Source organism: Bos taurus, chromosome 15, assembly GCF_002263795.3.
Source record: "Bos taurus isolate L1 Dominette 01449 registration number 42190680 breed Hereford chromosome 15, ARS-UCD2.0, whole genome shotgun sequence".
Taxonomy (NCBI): Eukaryota; Metazoa; Chordata; class Mammalia; order Artiodactyla; family Bovidae; genus Bos; species Bos taurus.
In genome coordinates this window covers 22,103,853-22,116,322 of record NC_037342.1, presented here as the reverse complement: position 1 = coordinate 22,116,322, position 12,470 = coordinate 22,103,853, and the positions used below count along the sequence as shown (strand labels likewise).

Here is a 12,470-nt window from a genome sequence, read left to right as displayed (position 1 = left end):
TGTCTTAACATGAGGGTAATGTCTCTCACCACATTTTCTATTAAAGAATATTAAAGATCAGCCACATTTTTGCTGCATTATCAGCCTTCTGAGCAGTTCTTAAACTGCTTGATATGAGACTCAGGACTGGCCATGGCTAAGAGTAAATCTTGAGGGAATTGTGAGATTCTCTTCAGAACTAAAGACTTCTCTGAAAGGCCAGCTCTGTTCTGAGGGTTGTGGAAGTCTGTCACTGAACTAAGTGCAGGAGAACAAGAGACAGAGACAAAAACAAAAAGAGAAGGAACTAGCTTTGAAAAAGAAAGAGAACTGGCAGGGAGCCCAGGCTGCAGGTTCACAGGAATAAGCAATGTTTGGATGGACGGGTAGATGAATGGATGGAGAGACAGACAAAAATCATGGAGACAGCCTGAGTACTTAAGATGTTTTCTCTTTAAAATTAAAAATTGACCCAGCATTTGCGTCGGGCCTGTTGCACTGGTGACGTCAGGGACTGGCAGGCAGTCTTCCACGGACGTCAGCAAGAGCAGATTGAAATCGCCACAGCAGAGTGCCCCCCAGCCCTGATAAATAGGGCTGATAATTGAATTAGAAAACATTCTGAGCTGTCGGCTAATTATGCCATTCAGGGGTCGTTTTGTCCATGTCTGTTTCATCCTTGAATTGCTTGAGTGACTTTCTCACTGGGAGGGGAAGTGCTTCAGTGTCCGTTTAGCGCCTTCCTAATTTATGCTGCCTGTGCTTTCTGGGGCAGTGCTTTGGCATTTCACGTTATTACACACACTGTTACATGAGTTTCGATCAGGATTAGTCTGGTTCTAACTTGTGATTCAGTCTGATCTTTGTTTCCATGAGTATGAATGTGTGCGTATGCACGTTATTCCAATGCTCAACTGCTCTCTTCTTTCACAGAGACAAATAACCGATTTGTTCTTCCAGCAACCATATAATGATTTGAACAGCCCCAGTTGTGCTTGATTTAGTAAAGCTACAGATGAGAAAGAAATTAATCTAGAAGAGCAGCCATAGTATTAAAAGTGAAGAATTCAAGCCAACTTGCTCTTTTGGCTAAAAAGAAAAAACAAAAACACAGACTCTTCCCATCCCAGCACAGAAGTGTTTGTGTTGATTGTTTACTCATTTCATCCACTGGAAGAAAGTAGAGGCTTTACATGTTAAAGACAGATAATTAACAATCATAAGCAAAATCTGCAGGAGAAAGGAAGATTCATCTTCAAACAAGGATTTTTCCAGTACCAAATTTGGATTATAAATTTTTCTTAACTTTTCCTTATATTTAGTTCTCACCTTTAATATAGCTTTGTGTTCAGGTCTAACTAGAAATGCCTCCATGCTTCTTGAACACATTATCTAGAATCTGATGCCAAATTTTTTATGCTTGCACGCAGAGGAAGCTTGGGAGAATCCCAGTTCTTCTTGGGTCTCTTGATGTATCTGAGTCAGATACATGCTTGTCCCTAGCAATGTATTATTCCAAACCACACATTCAATGGGACTTTGAAATCATAGTAGGAAAGAACTGGTAACTTTGAGAAACTTGAAAGGAGGCTGGTGTGGGGAGAGTGTAGTGGGCAAGGAAGAAAATGGTACAAGGTGAAGAGAGACAGGTTAGCGAGGGCTAGATCTCCTTCAGCTTGTAGATCATTACAGAGTCTGGATTTTGTTCAAGCCGTTTTCCAATTGTTGCTGAGTCGACAGAGAATTTAATCTGAGATGCCTATAGATTTGGTTATAGATCAGCAAGTTTTTTTTTTTTTTTTTGCTTAGTATACCTTGAAATGTTGAATGGGTCAAATAAAATAATGTATAATAAATGCTTCTTCCACACTTATGCAACCCTCAGTGTTTTTTTTATCCTCTCTTCTGAATATGTGTATTATCACTTTGAACTTCTATATTAGCTATTTTTATTTAGTATTTGCCATATTATAGTTGGGCTTCCCTGGTGGCTCAGATGGTAAAGAATCTGCCTGCAATGCAGGAGACTTAGGTTCAATCCGTGGGTTAGGAAGATCCCTGGAGAAGAGAATGGCTACTCACTCCAATATTCTTGCCTGGAGGATTCCATGGACAGAGAAGCCTGGCAGGGTCGCAAAGAGTCAGACATGACTGATCAACTAACACAGAGACATATTGTATATCACTCATAATCTCTTTCTTCCAACTGTAGATTATTAGCTCTTTGAGAACAGAGGCTTTTGTGTCTTCAGGGCCAGCACACAAAACCATACACGTAGCAAGCACATAGGGTTTTTATGTTTGTTCATTTTAAGGATTTGAGGTTTCCTCTCTTTAAAACATTGTCTCAGTTCAGTTTAGTCACTCAGTCATGTCCGACTCTTTGTAACCCCCATGGACTGCAGCATGCCAGGCTTCCCTGTGCTTCCCCATCTCCCTGAAGTTGCTCAAACTCATGTCTGTTGAGTCGGTGATGCCATCCAACCATCTCATCCTCTGTCGTCCCCTTCTCCTGCCATCAGTCTTTCCCAGCATCAGGGTCTTTTCTAATGAGTCACCTCTACGTATCAGGTGGCCAAAGTATTGGAGTTTCAGCTTCAGCATCCATGCTTCCAATGAATATTCAGGGTTGATTTCCTTTAGGATTGACTGGTTTGATCTCCTTGCAGTCCAAGGAACTCTCAAAGAGTCTTCTCCAACACCACAGTTCAAAAGCATCAATTCTTCAGCGTTCAGCCTTCTTTATGGTCCAACTCTCACATCCATACATGACTACTGGAGAAGCCATAGCTTTGACTATATGGACCTTTGTCAGCAAAGTAATGTCTCTTTTTTAATACGCTGTCTAGTTTGTCATAGCTTTAAAAATTATTACAAGTTAAATATCTCTTTTGTTTGTGTTTGAATTTTTCTATTGTAACAAATGGTAAAGTAGGTTGTTTTAAAAAAAGCATTATGGTGCAAAGTACAAAATGAAAATCATGTGCTATGTCATAGAGACAGCATAATTTCTTTTTATTGGTATTGTTAAAACTGCTTCTCCAAGTGGTTCTTGCAGGTTTCCACTTTTACTGGCAGTATCGGGTTCCTCCTTCCTCCCCAGGGTTTGATACTGTCATACTTCTCAGCTTTGCAAACCTGATTGTTGAAAAATTATATCTAGATTTATGTTCCCCTGATTACTAGTAAAATTGAACATCATTTCATATGGTTATTGCAGTCCCATAAGCAAGAATACTGGAGTGGGTTTGCCATTCCCTCCTGTAGGGGATCTTCCTGATCCAGGGATAGAACCTGTGTGTCTTGTGTCTCCTGCATTGGCAGGTGGATTCTTTAACGCTGCGCCACCCAGGAAGCCCCAATACATGTTACTTGCTCAGTAGTGTCCAACTCTGCGACCCCATGGACTGTAGCCCACCAGGCTGCCCTGTCCATGGAATTCTCCAGGCAAGAAACTGGAATGGGTTACCATTCCCTTCTCCAGGGGATCTTCTTGACCCAGGGATCAAACCTGGGTCTCCTGCATTGCAGGCAGATTCTTTACCATCTGAGCCACCAGGGAAGCCCAGCCCATATATATATATATAATTTATATATTCTAGATACCCTTCCTCTGTTATGTATACGGTAAATATTTTGTCCCAGTCTCCATTATTCTTTTACCTTTGTTTCAGCTTGCCTTTTGCATTCAGCAGTAATGCATAGTGACCCTTCTTCTATTTTAGGGAGGTCAGTATTTTTGATGATAACATGTCCCATGTATCACCCTGGATGGTTTCCTGAAATGATCTCTTTCAGAATTCCTTGTGATGACCAAGGAGTTAGCATAGAAATAGCATAGAAATAGTCATCACCACATACTGTCTTGTCTTCACCAGGTACTGTCTTGGTCTGTAAAAGGGCCTATAACCCCTTTTGTTTTCATATTTTTAAATTATTTTATAAATAACAGTAATAACGGAAGGATAGTTTTAAAAAACATCATTTGAAATTTTTGTAAGAATTGGAATGTAGCAACCCCAATCTTTATTCCATGTTTTCCTGCTTTTGAATATATATACCTGAAATAGGCTTCTCTGGTGGCTCAGAAAAAAAAGGTAAAGAATCTGCAGGAGACGTTCCATCCCTGGGTCAAGAAGATCCCCTGGAGAAGGGAATGGCAACCCACTCCAGTACTCTTGCCTGGAAAATTTCATGGACAGAGGAGACTGGCAGGCTACAGTCCATGGGGTCGCAAAGAGTCGGACATGACTGAGCACACTCACGTGCACGTGCACGCATGCGCGCGCGCGCACACACACACACATACACGCTATCATCATTAGAGTCTCGAGTGCCGCTGTCTCCGCATTCATCTTCTGATTTGTCTAATTGTGAAGTGTCTTCCTCTGTTGATTTTCTTCTCATTGGCATTATGGACAGAAAATTTTTAAATTCTCAACTCAGCTGTGCTCAATTAAAGCTAAATGCAGGCTGCAAAGATAGTGTCACAAATCTTTTGTACCTTATTGAAAGATGATGCCTACTTTGAACAATGCAGTGAAAAAATGGAAGGATAATGTAATTATATCATTTTTGCATAATCCTTTTTGGGGATGTCATCATTCTTTTTCTTATCATTTGTCTGTCTTTTTTTTTTTTTTTAAGCATAGTTGTAAATAATCCAAGATGTAGAGGGAAAAAAGACCACTAAGATTCTTTAATATAGTTTAAATTTATAAAAGGTTATAATGGACCCATATGGTAGTTACATGATAGAATGAGTTTTATTCTATTTTTGAAAATAAGTATAATTTTCCTTTCTTCTTTGGAAGACTCCAAGAAGAATAAAATTACAAAATAATGATCTTTCCAAGTAGTAAGGAGTCGTTCCAAAAAGAAAGTAAAAAAAGTAAAATAGGGCCCATTGGACCTGATGTTATACCAAGGGGTGAGTTGACTGGAGACAGGTACTGACTGTATTAGTGAAGCTTTTAGCATGGAGTCACCTGGAATGGAAATGATGCTTCATTCAGTTTAGCCTTTCTTTACTACACTGAAGCCTGCGGGACTTTGTTCCAGCTTACAGCTTTCTGTCCTGACCTTCCCCTTATCTATGCAGCGCGGACAGAAAGAAGAAAAATTAACTTCTTTTTTGACTGAGGTAGGTGCTTCCTCCTCCTGTTCATTTCTTTGCAGAGGCCCTGCTTTATCTCGTGTGTCTCTCTGCTAAGCCTCTTTTCTCTATCAAAGCCCTTGAGCTGTTAGCTGTTGAAGTGAAGTGAATCTCTGCTGAGCACAGCGCACGGCCAGCATCCCAGTTGGGAAGGATCTCTAGGAGGTGTGTATGCCAAGCACGGTACCATTGTGTGCAGGCATCGCGGGCGTCTGCCAAACTCAGAAGTAGGCTGCCAGTACAAATGCCACGTTGACATGACATTTACAAGTTGAGAGTCTGGAAAAGGACTGGCAGTGGAGCACCCTTCAGCTACCTCATTTAGGTTGGCAGTTTCTGGGCCAACTTTTGGTTTTTTGACTCAGGAATCGTAGTCAAGAAGTAATACCGCATATAGAATTTAAAACTATCACTGCCACTTTTTCTAGGAAATGATGAATCTTGTTAGCCTGTCTCCTGGGATGCAGGATAAACCAGAGTGGTAGGAGTGCAGAGTCTGGAATCAAATCTGAACCTGAATGAGGGCTTTATCACTTACTGTGTGACCCTGCTCAAGCTACTTAATCTGTGTGTCTCACTTTCCCATCTATAAAATAGAAGTAATATCACTTTCCACATAGGTTTGTTGGATGGATTAAATAGTATCTGAAAAAGTGTAAGCACTTCCCCCAGGGCTTGTTCAATGCTGCTGCTGCTGCTGCTAAGTCATGTCAGTCGTGTCCGACTCTGTGCGACCCCATAGACGGCAGCCCACCAGGCTCCGCTGTCCCTGGGATTCTCCAAGCAAGAACACTGGAGTGGGTTGCCATTTCCTTCTCCAATGCATGAAAGTGAAAAGTGAAAGTGAAGTCGCTCAGTCGTGTCCGACTCTTAGCGACCCCATGGACTGCAGCCTACCAGGCTCCTCCATCCATGGGATTTTCCAGGCAAGAGTACTGGAGTGGGGTGCCATTGCCTTCTCCGTGTTCAGTGCTAGGTATTCAATAAATGTGAGATATTTTTCATATTCTTTAGAAATTAGTGAGCCATTCAGGGTTTTAGCTGTTCCTATCTATATTTCAGTATAAAGAGAAAAGACTGGACTCTGACTTGAGAATCGCCAGAACAGTATGCACAGGAAGCCAAGAACATAGTTTTTTCTTCACCTCTCTAGGAAAACTTAGAGCTGGAATCAGGATCATTTGAGCATTTAGCATCTCTGCAGTCTCTGGGGTACACAAACTCTTGAGGTGTTAAGAATATATTTCCGTAATAACATTTCTTTGACTGAATTAGAACTTTTCAATGGCAAATTCTAAGCAGACCTAGAGCTATTCTGAAAGATATCCTGTGGCTTATTAGCGAGACTACCGAGACTGTCGTTTGGGTTCAGGCAAGAAGGTACTTGGTCTTTTTTTCTTTTGGCTGTGCTGGGTCTTCATTGTGGCGCATAGGCTTAGCTACTCCTAGACATGTGGGACCTTAGTTCCCTGAGCAGGGCTCGAACCCACATCCCCTGCAATAGAAGGTGGGTTCTTCACCACTGGACCACCAGGGAAGTCCCAGTACTTGGTTTTGATTAAGTCTTTTATCAAGATCTAGTAGCTAAGTACAGCTTATGTAAAATATAACCCTCACCATAGCATTTTATTCATTTCCTTTAATCAGTACCATGAGTAAATTCTCTCAAATGCTAAGATTCTGTCTTTTTTCTCTCTTGTTTTTCAGGTCTTCAAGGTTGTTGCGGGCATTCTACGTTCCCTTCCTGTCAGATCAGTATACAGTGTATGCAAACTATACCATCCTCAAACCCCGGAAAGCAAAGCAAACCAGGAAGAGAAGCGGAGGTTAGCATCATGCCTGTGGTCCCAGAGAACTCCCATCCTGTCCACTGGGGATCCCACTGACAGGACACCCTCCAAGCCACCGCTTGTACCGTGTGTAATAAAGGCGTGTGACACGAATGCTGGAGTCTGGGTGCTTTGGGCCGGTCAGTCAGTCACGCTCACTCCTTGCCTGTGTCTGCTCTGCATGTGCGCCTTGTACAGCCAGATGCAGACAGGCCCTGCAGTCCAGGCAGATACGCTGCTCCGCATCTCACTGTTTCTCTTCTGTTCGATTATTTACTAGACCGGAGAAGAGCAGAACCAACTTCCAGGAAGAGCTGAAAATCCTGGGATGGGATGGCAGTGTTGAGCTGTTCTCCACACTCTGGCCTGGTGTCCGAGGACTGGCCTCCCTGGGGCCGGGTGGGCTTCTCCACCCAAGCTCCCTGGGAGCTCCTAGCAGACCTTCTCATTCAAATCCTAGTGCTGAAAATGAGCACAGCCTAGTTGCCAACCTACATGTCCTTTCACCTCCAGCAAGACTAAGCTTTTCTAAAGCACTTCACAGGACTAGAACCTTGTCCTGGAGATATCTCAGGAAAAAGGCAACCATTTGAGGAACCGTGGCTTAATTTCTTTATATAGGATGCCTCTTATTTTCATTTAAATCTGTTACAACAAGCTGTAACTATGAGATTTTGGTGTTTGTTTTTGTTTGTTTTTGTTTTTTTCAGTTTTAGCATGCTTTCTTGAATTCAAGACTTCCCTCTGTCAAGGTATCAACAGACCAGACTATAACTGTGTAGGACATAGGTGGAGAAGATTAATTCTATCAGTTGGTGGGTTTGAATGACATCACGTTTTAAAGTAATTTATTCTGAGACCATTTCTGAGGAAATTAAGACTCTCCCTTTTTTAAACAGCCCTAGTGAAAAAGACCAGTGTATATTTATGGCATCTATTTTTGAGTCTCTCTATTGCAAAGCACATCCTGCATGGGAAACCTCTAGTCAAATAGGCAATGATAAGGACTTAAATAGAACATAAGTATATATTTCACTTTGCCTTCACACACAGTATTTGATAGTTTACAAAGCACTTTCACATTATCTTATTCAATCCGCACAGTCATGACGTGAGGGAGACAAGGCAAGTGGTTTTATCCCCATTTTACAGATGAAGAAAGTAAGACTAGAGGGCAGGGAGCAGAGGAAGGTGAGGTGACTTGCCCGAGGCCACACAGCCAATAATAGCGTTCGCACCACAATCTGGGTTGCCTAACTTCTCATCTAGCGCTCGTCCATACTCTTCACTTGACCATGAAAACATTACTTGAAGGAATGATGAGGCTGGCCAGAGACCTGATTGATAACATCACTTTCTATTTTTAAGGAAGAATTTTATCTGGGTTTCTCAGTTCTGTGGAGCCTCCGGTCTGCCTGTGGGTCTGACCATCACAGCAGCACTCCAGCACGCAGCTTGGCCTGCGGCAGGAGAGCAATGCTCATGTTTGGAAGTCCAGCTTCTGTGCAGCCACACAGGATCCAATATCAGTTCCATTTCCATTCCTATAGTCAGGCTGGGGTCGCATTATAGTGCCTTATTTCCTTAAGGGTAATTATGTTTAGTATCTGCAGATAAGATGCATTAATTTTTCAGAGTTTGCATCTTTCATTTTTCAAAGAGAAGAGATTTTCAATAGGAACTGATCAGAGAGGAGAAAAGAAGTGACAAGAAACAGCTAGTTAGGTTTAAAGAGTCTCCTCACTGGGGTCCACGCTGACGGAATATCTGGGGTGGGCTGGATCTTGTAGACGAGCTCCCTCCTTGGAGAGGGAACAGAAACTTGGGTCCCACTGACTGCTTTAAGGACTTCTGGCATTTAATTTTCAATACTTGGTTCCTGTTTCCCAAGGTAAATATTGGCATGTATAGTCTGACTACAGGATAGAGAATTTTTAGTGAAATGTCTTGCCATACTTGCAGTAATGGTAAACTGTCCTTCACAGTGGCTAGAGCTCTTTTTCTGCAAAAGTAAATGAGAAAGTGCAGTAATGGAGGTCAACGATGAGCGGCGTTTTTCTAATCAGAGTAGTACAGTGCTGATCTGTTATATCATCTTGCAGGTTTGAAAAAAAAAAAGCCTGCTGAGCAACAACTTACTGTAACGTAGCACAAAAAATGTCATGATTGATGTTCTTTGGGAATGTCAGTTGCTATCTCTTTAAAACTTGATTTGGTTTTCTCTGTCCTACAAATATCTTTAGTAAGAGCGCAAGAAATTACAGAACACTGTGCCAAATTCTTTGGGTAAGTTACATAAAAATGAGGGGTGTTTGTTGTGAAGGTATTTTTCACATGACATATAATCACATTAAAACATCTCCACCTCAGCAATACAGGGAGGTTAGCTTTGCCTGGGAAAGTGTCTCAAAACACTGGAGCAAGTAGCATTTCTCCTCCAGAGATTCAGTGGTCAGCATGAAGATAAAGTATCTGAAGTCCTTTTTTCTCCATTGTTTGTTGACTATCAAGGAATAATGGGCTACAGATTATTGGTGGGAATCTTTGATTATGGAGGTGAGTGAGAAAGTAGGTGGTATTGGTTTAGTCGCTAAGTTGTGTCCTACCCTTGTGACCCCATGGACTGTAGCCTGCCAGGCTCCTCTGTCCATGCCTCCAGGCAAGAATAGGAAGTAGATATATTGGCAATTCCAGGGCTCCCTGATCTCCAGATCTTATGATGCTGAGTTCCATTACTGAACCAACTTGTGTAGTAGCATCTGTTATCAAAGTGGACCTGCCAACTGGTGGGTGTCATCTAATACGAAAGAAACATTTTAATCTCTTGAGATAATAATAGAAAAGTGAAGACTGCACCCTTTATTACTGAATTCAAGTTCAGAAACAGATCATCTGTTTTAAATCAAGGTGGTTCTTGATCCCAACCACTTATTTGGGTCATCTTTTTCTAGTTTGGATTTTGGGGAAAGAACACCCTATGTGATCCTACAGCCTTGGATCTGGATTGACCATTTGGGCAGAGCACAAATGGAAATCTTTTATTGTGTTTTGTATTTTGTGGGGTTTATTGAAATAATTCACTGTGATGGTGCCGTCTTCTGGCCAGTGTTGAGCAGCTCTGCTTTAAATTTGGTTAATTTCATTTTCTCTGAAGAGGGAAAAGAGGGGTCACTTAATCTTCACCTCCACCGGCAAATTAAACTCATGTGTTAATTTCTTAGGCTCCTACATTAAACGCCTTGGGTAAACAGATTAATGGACATGTGCTCAGCTTTCTTTTTTTTTTTCAGCAGAGAGCTCTGACTTCCATATGGCATTGTTGAATTTTCAGAGGCTCTCTGGTGTTTTGGTAAATATCAATGGATGTTGCCTTTGATTTTTCCGATATGTAATCTGTATAATCCTGTGATTCCTGCTGGAAGTGAAATCAGGAAGCACTGCAGTGTTGAAGCAAGAGTTATTGTTCAGGTCCTTTGTCTTCCTAATGCTTGTACTTCATTTCACATGTCAGTGTTTACATTACATACTTGTATTTTCTGTGAAAGAAAAAGTTAAATAAATCTTGGCAGTTTGATTTTCCTTTTCTTAAGGTGGTATTTTCTCTTTAGCTTTTGAATCTTTGGTGAAGATTGGAAACTGAAGGAGCTCAGCTCCTTCCATCCCCTCCGCTTTCCCCTGCAGTGTACAGACTTGCCCTCTGCAGACCAAACAACCTAGCGTGTTTATTCTGAAAACGGGGGAGAAGCCACTGGAAAACCCGGTGAGGATTCGTTTTAAAACCAGGCACAGTGGTAACTACCCAGTGTGTCAACATCGTGCCTGCAAGAGAGTTTCCGAGTCCCCGTTAACGGTTTTGAATTAAGAATCTCTGGACTTTGAGTCTTCTGTTGTTTGTTGTTTAGGTGGCCAAGTGGTGTCCGACTCTTTGTGACCCCATGGACTGCAGGACTCCAGGCTCCTCTGTCCCTCACCATCTCCCAGAGTTTGCCCGAGTTCATGTCCATTGAATTAGTGATGTCTTCCAACCATCTCATCCTCTGTCACCCTCTTCTCCTTCTGCCTTCAGTCTTTCCCTGCATCAGAGTCTTTTCCAGTGAATCGGCTATTCACATCAGGTGGCTAAAGTATGAGAGTCTCCATAGTCATAGAAATGGGATCTAGTCATATCTAACATTTAGGTAATTTGCCACTTTGTCAGGCACAATACAGCTTTGTGTATGTGTGTGTGAATGAACTTCTAATATCACTCCTGTATCTCGCACCTTAGAGTCAATAACTTCTAGTAGCCACCTGGCTGTTCTGTGTGGTGCTTAGTTGCTCAGTCGTGTCCAGCTTTGTGACCCTATGGACTGTATGCCCACCAGGCTCCTCTGTCCATGGAATTCTCCAAGCAAATGCACTAGAATGGGTTGCCATTTCCTCCTCCAGGGGATCTTCCCAACCTAGGGTTCCACCCACATCTCCTGCATTGCAGGCAGATTCTTTTACCACTGAGCCACCAGAGAAGCCCTTTTATACCAATACCACTGGTTAACTAGTTTTCTTTCCGCAGGACCCAAAACGTCCATGAAACTTGGTTTATTTTTCACAAGTTGTTTTCGAGAAGGATGTTTTATTAATATAATTCCAGGAGGGAGAGATGCACAGCCTTAATGAATTTCTTTTCCCTATCTAGAAGGTCATCCTTCTTGTTTAATTACTCGTAGGGCAGGCTTGAGTCTCCCTCTCTTTAATTGAAGCCTTTCTAGACTTCAGACTACTGTGATTACGCCCTTAACCCTCCTGAGTATCTAGTGGCTTTACTAATGACATAGAACCTTTTCGTGTAACCCCTGTAAACCTGTCTCTCAAGAACATTGTTGGCACTTGGGAGCAAAGACCATATCGCACTTCTGTGTATTCTCAGCGTTCAACACAGCTCCCTGAATATTTTGGTACTGAACCAAAATGGTACAAATTTGGGTACTGTGTTTATTGCCAATAAAGAAAAGTACAAAGAAACCTACAACTAATATACAGCTGTTGCTTTCAGTTTGGTCAATTTTTGACCATAGGAAATAGAGCAAGTCAAAAGCCCTGTAGTGCTCAAAGAGCAATTGATATGAATGAGGTTCTGCTGCTGCTAAGTCGCTTCAGTCGTGTCCGACTCTGTGCGACTCCATAGACAGCAGCCCAACAGGCTCCGCTGTCCCTGGGATTCTCTAGGCAAGAACACTGGAGTGGAGTGCCATTTCCTTCTCCAATGCATGAAAGTGAAAAGTGAAGGTGAAGTCGCTCAGTCGTGTCCGACCCTCAGCAACCCCATGGACTGCAGCCTACCAGGCTCCTCCATCCATGGGATTTTCCAGTCAAGAGTACTGGAGTGGGGTGCCGTTGCCTTCTCCGGAATGAGGCTCAATGCTACGTATATTTTAGGAATTCTGAAGGACACATGCTTTCACACAAAGGCAGATTCCTCAGAGTCCCTTATTGGGTACCCTTAATGAATATTTTATTATGACTTGATT

General features: G+C 42.2%; 1 protein-coding gene across 2 annotated transcripts in view; it reads left to right on the top strand.

The window, feature by feature from the left end:
• The window catches only part of ALG9 (ALG9 alpha-1,2-mannosyltransferase), a 113,264-nt gene extending 102,718 nt beyond the window's left edge, over positions 1 to 10,546 (top strand). For both annotated transcript variants that reach the window (XM_005215881.5, XM_024975743.2), the window contains exons 15-16: positions 6,842 to 6,960; positions 7,244 to 10,546. In XM_005215881.5, the coding sequence (XP_005215938.1) occupies positions 6,842 to 6,960; positions 7,244 to 7,281 (157 nt within the window). In that variant the 3' untranslated portion in view covers positions 7,282 to 10,546. The remainder of the gene's footprint in view (positions 1 to 6,841; positions 6,961 to 7,243) is intronic.
• Positions 10,547 to 12,470: the final 1,924 nt, after the last annotated feature.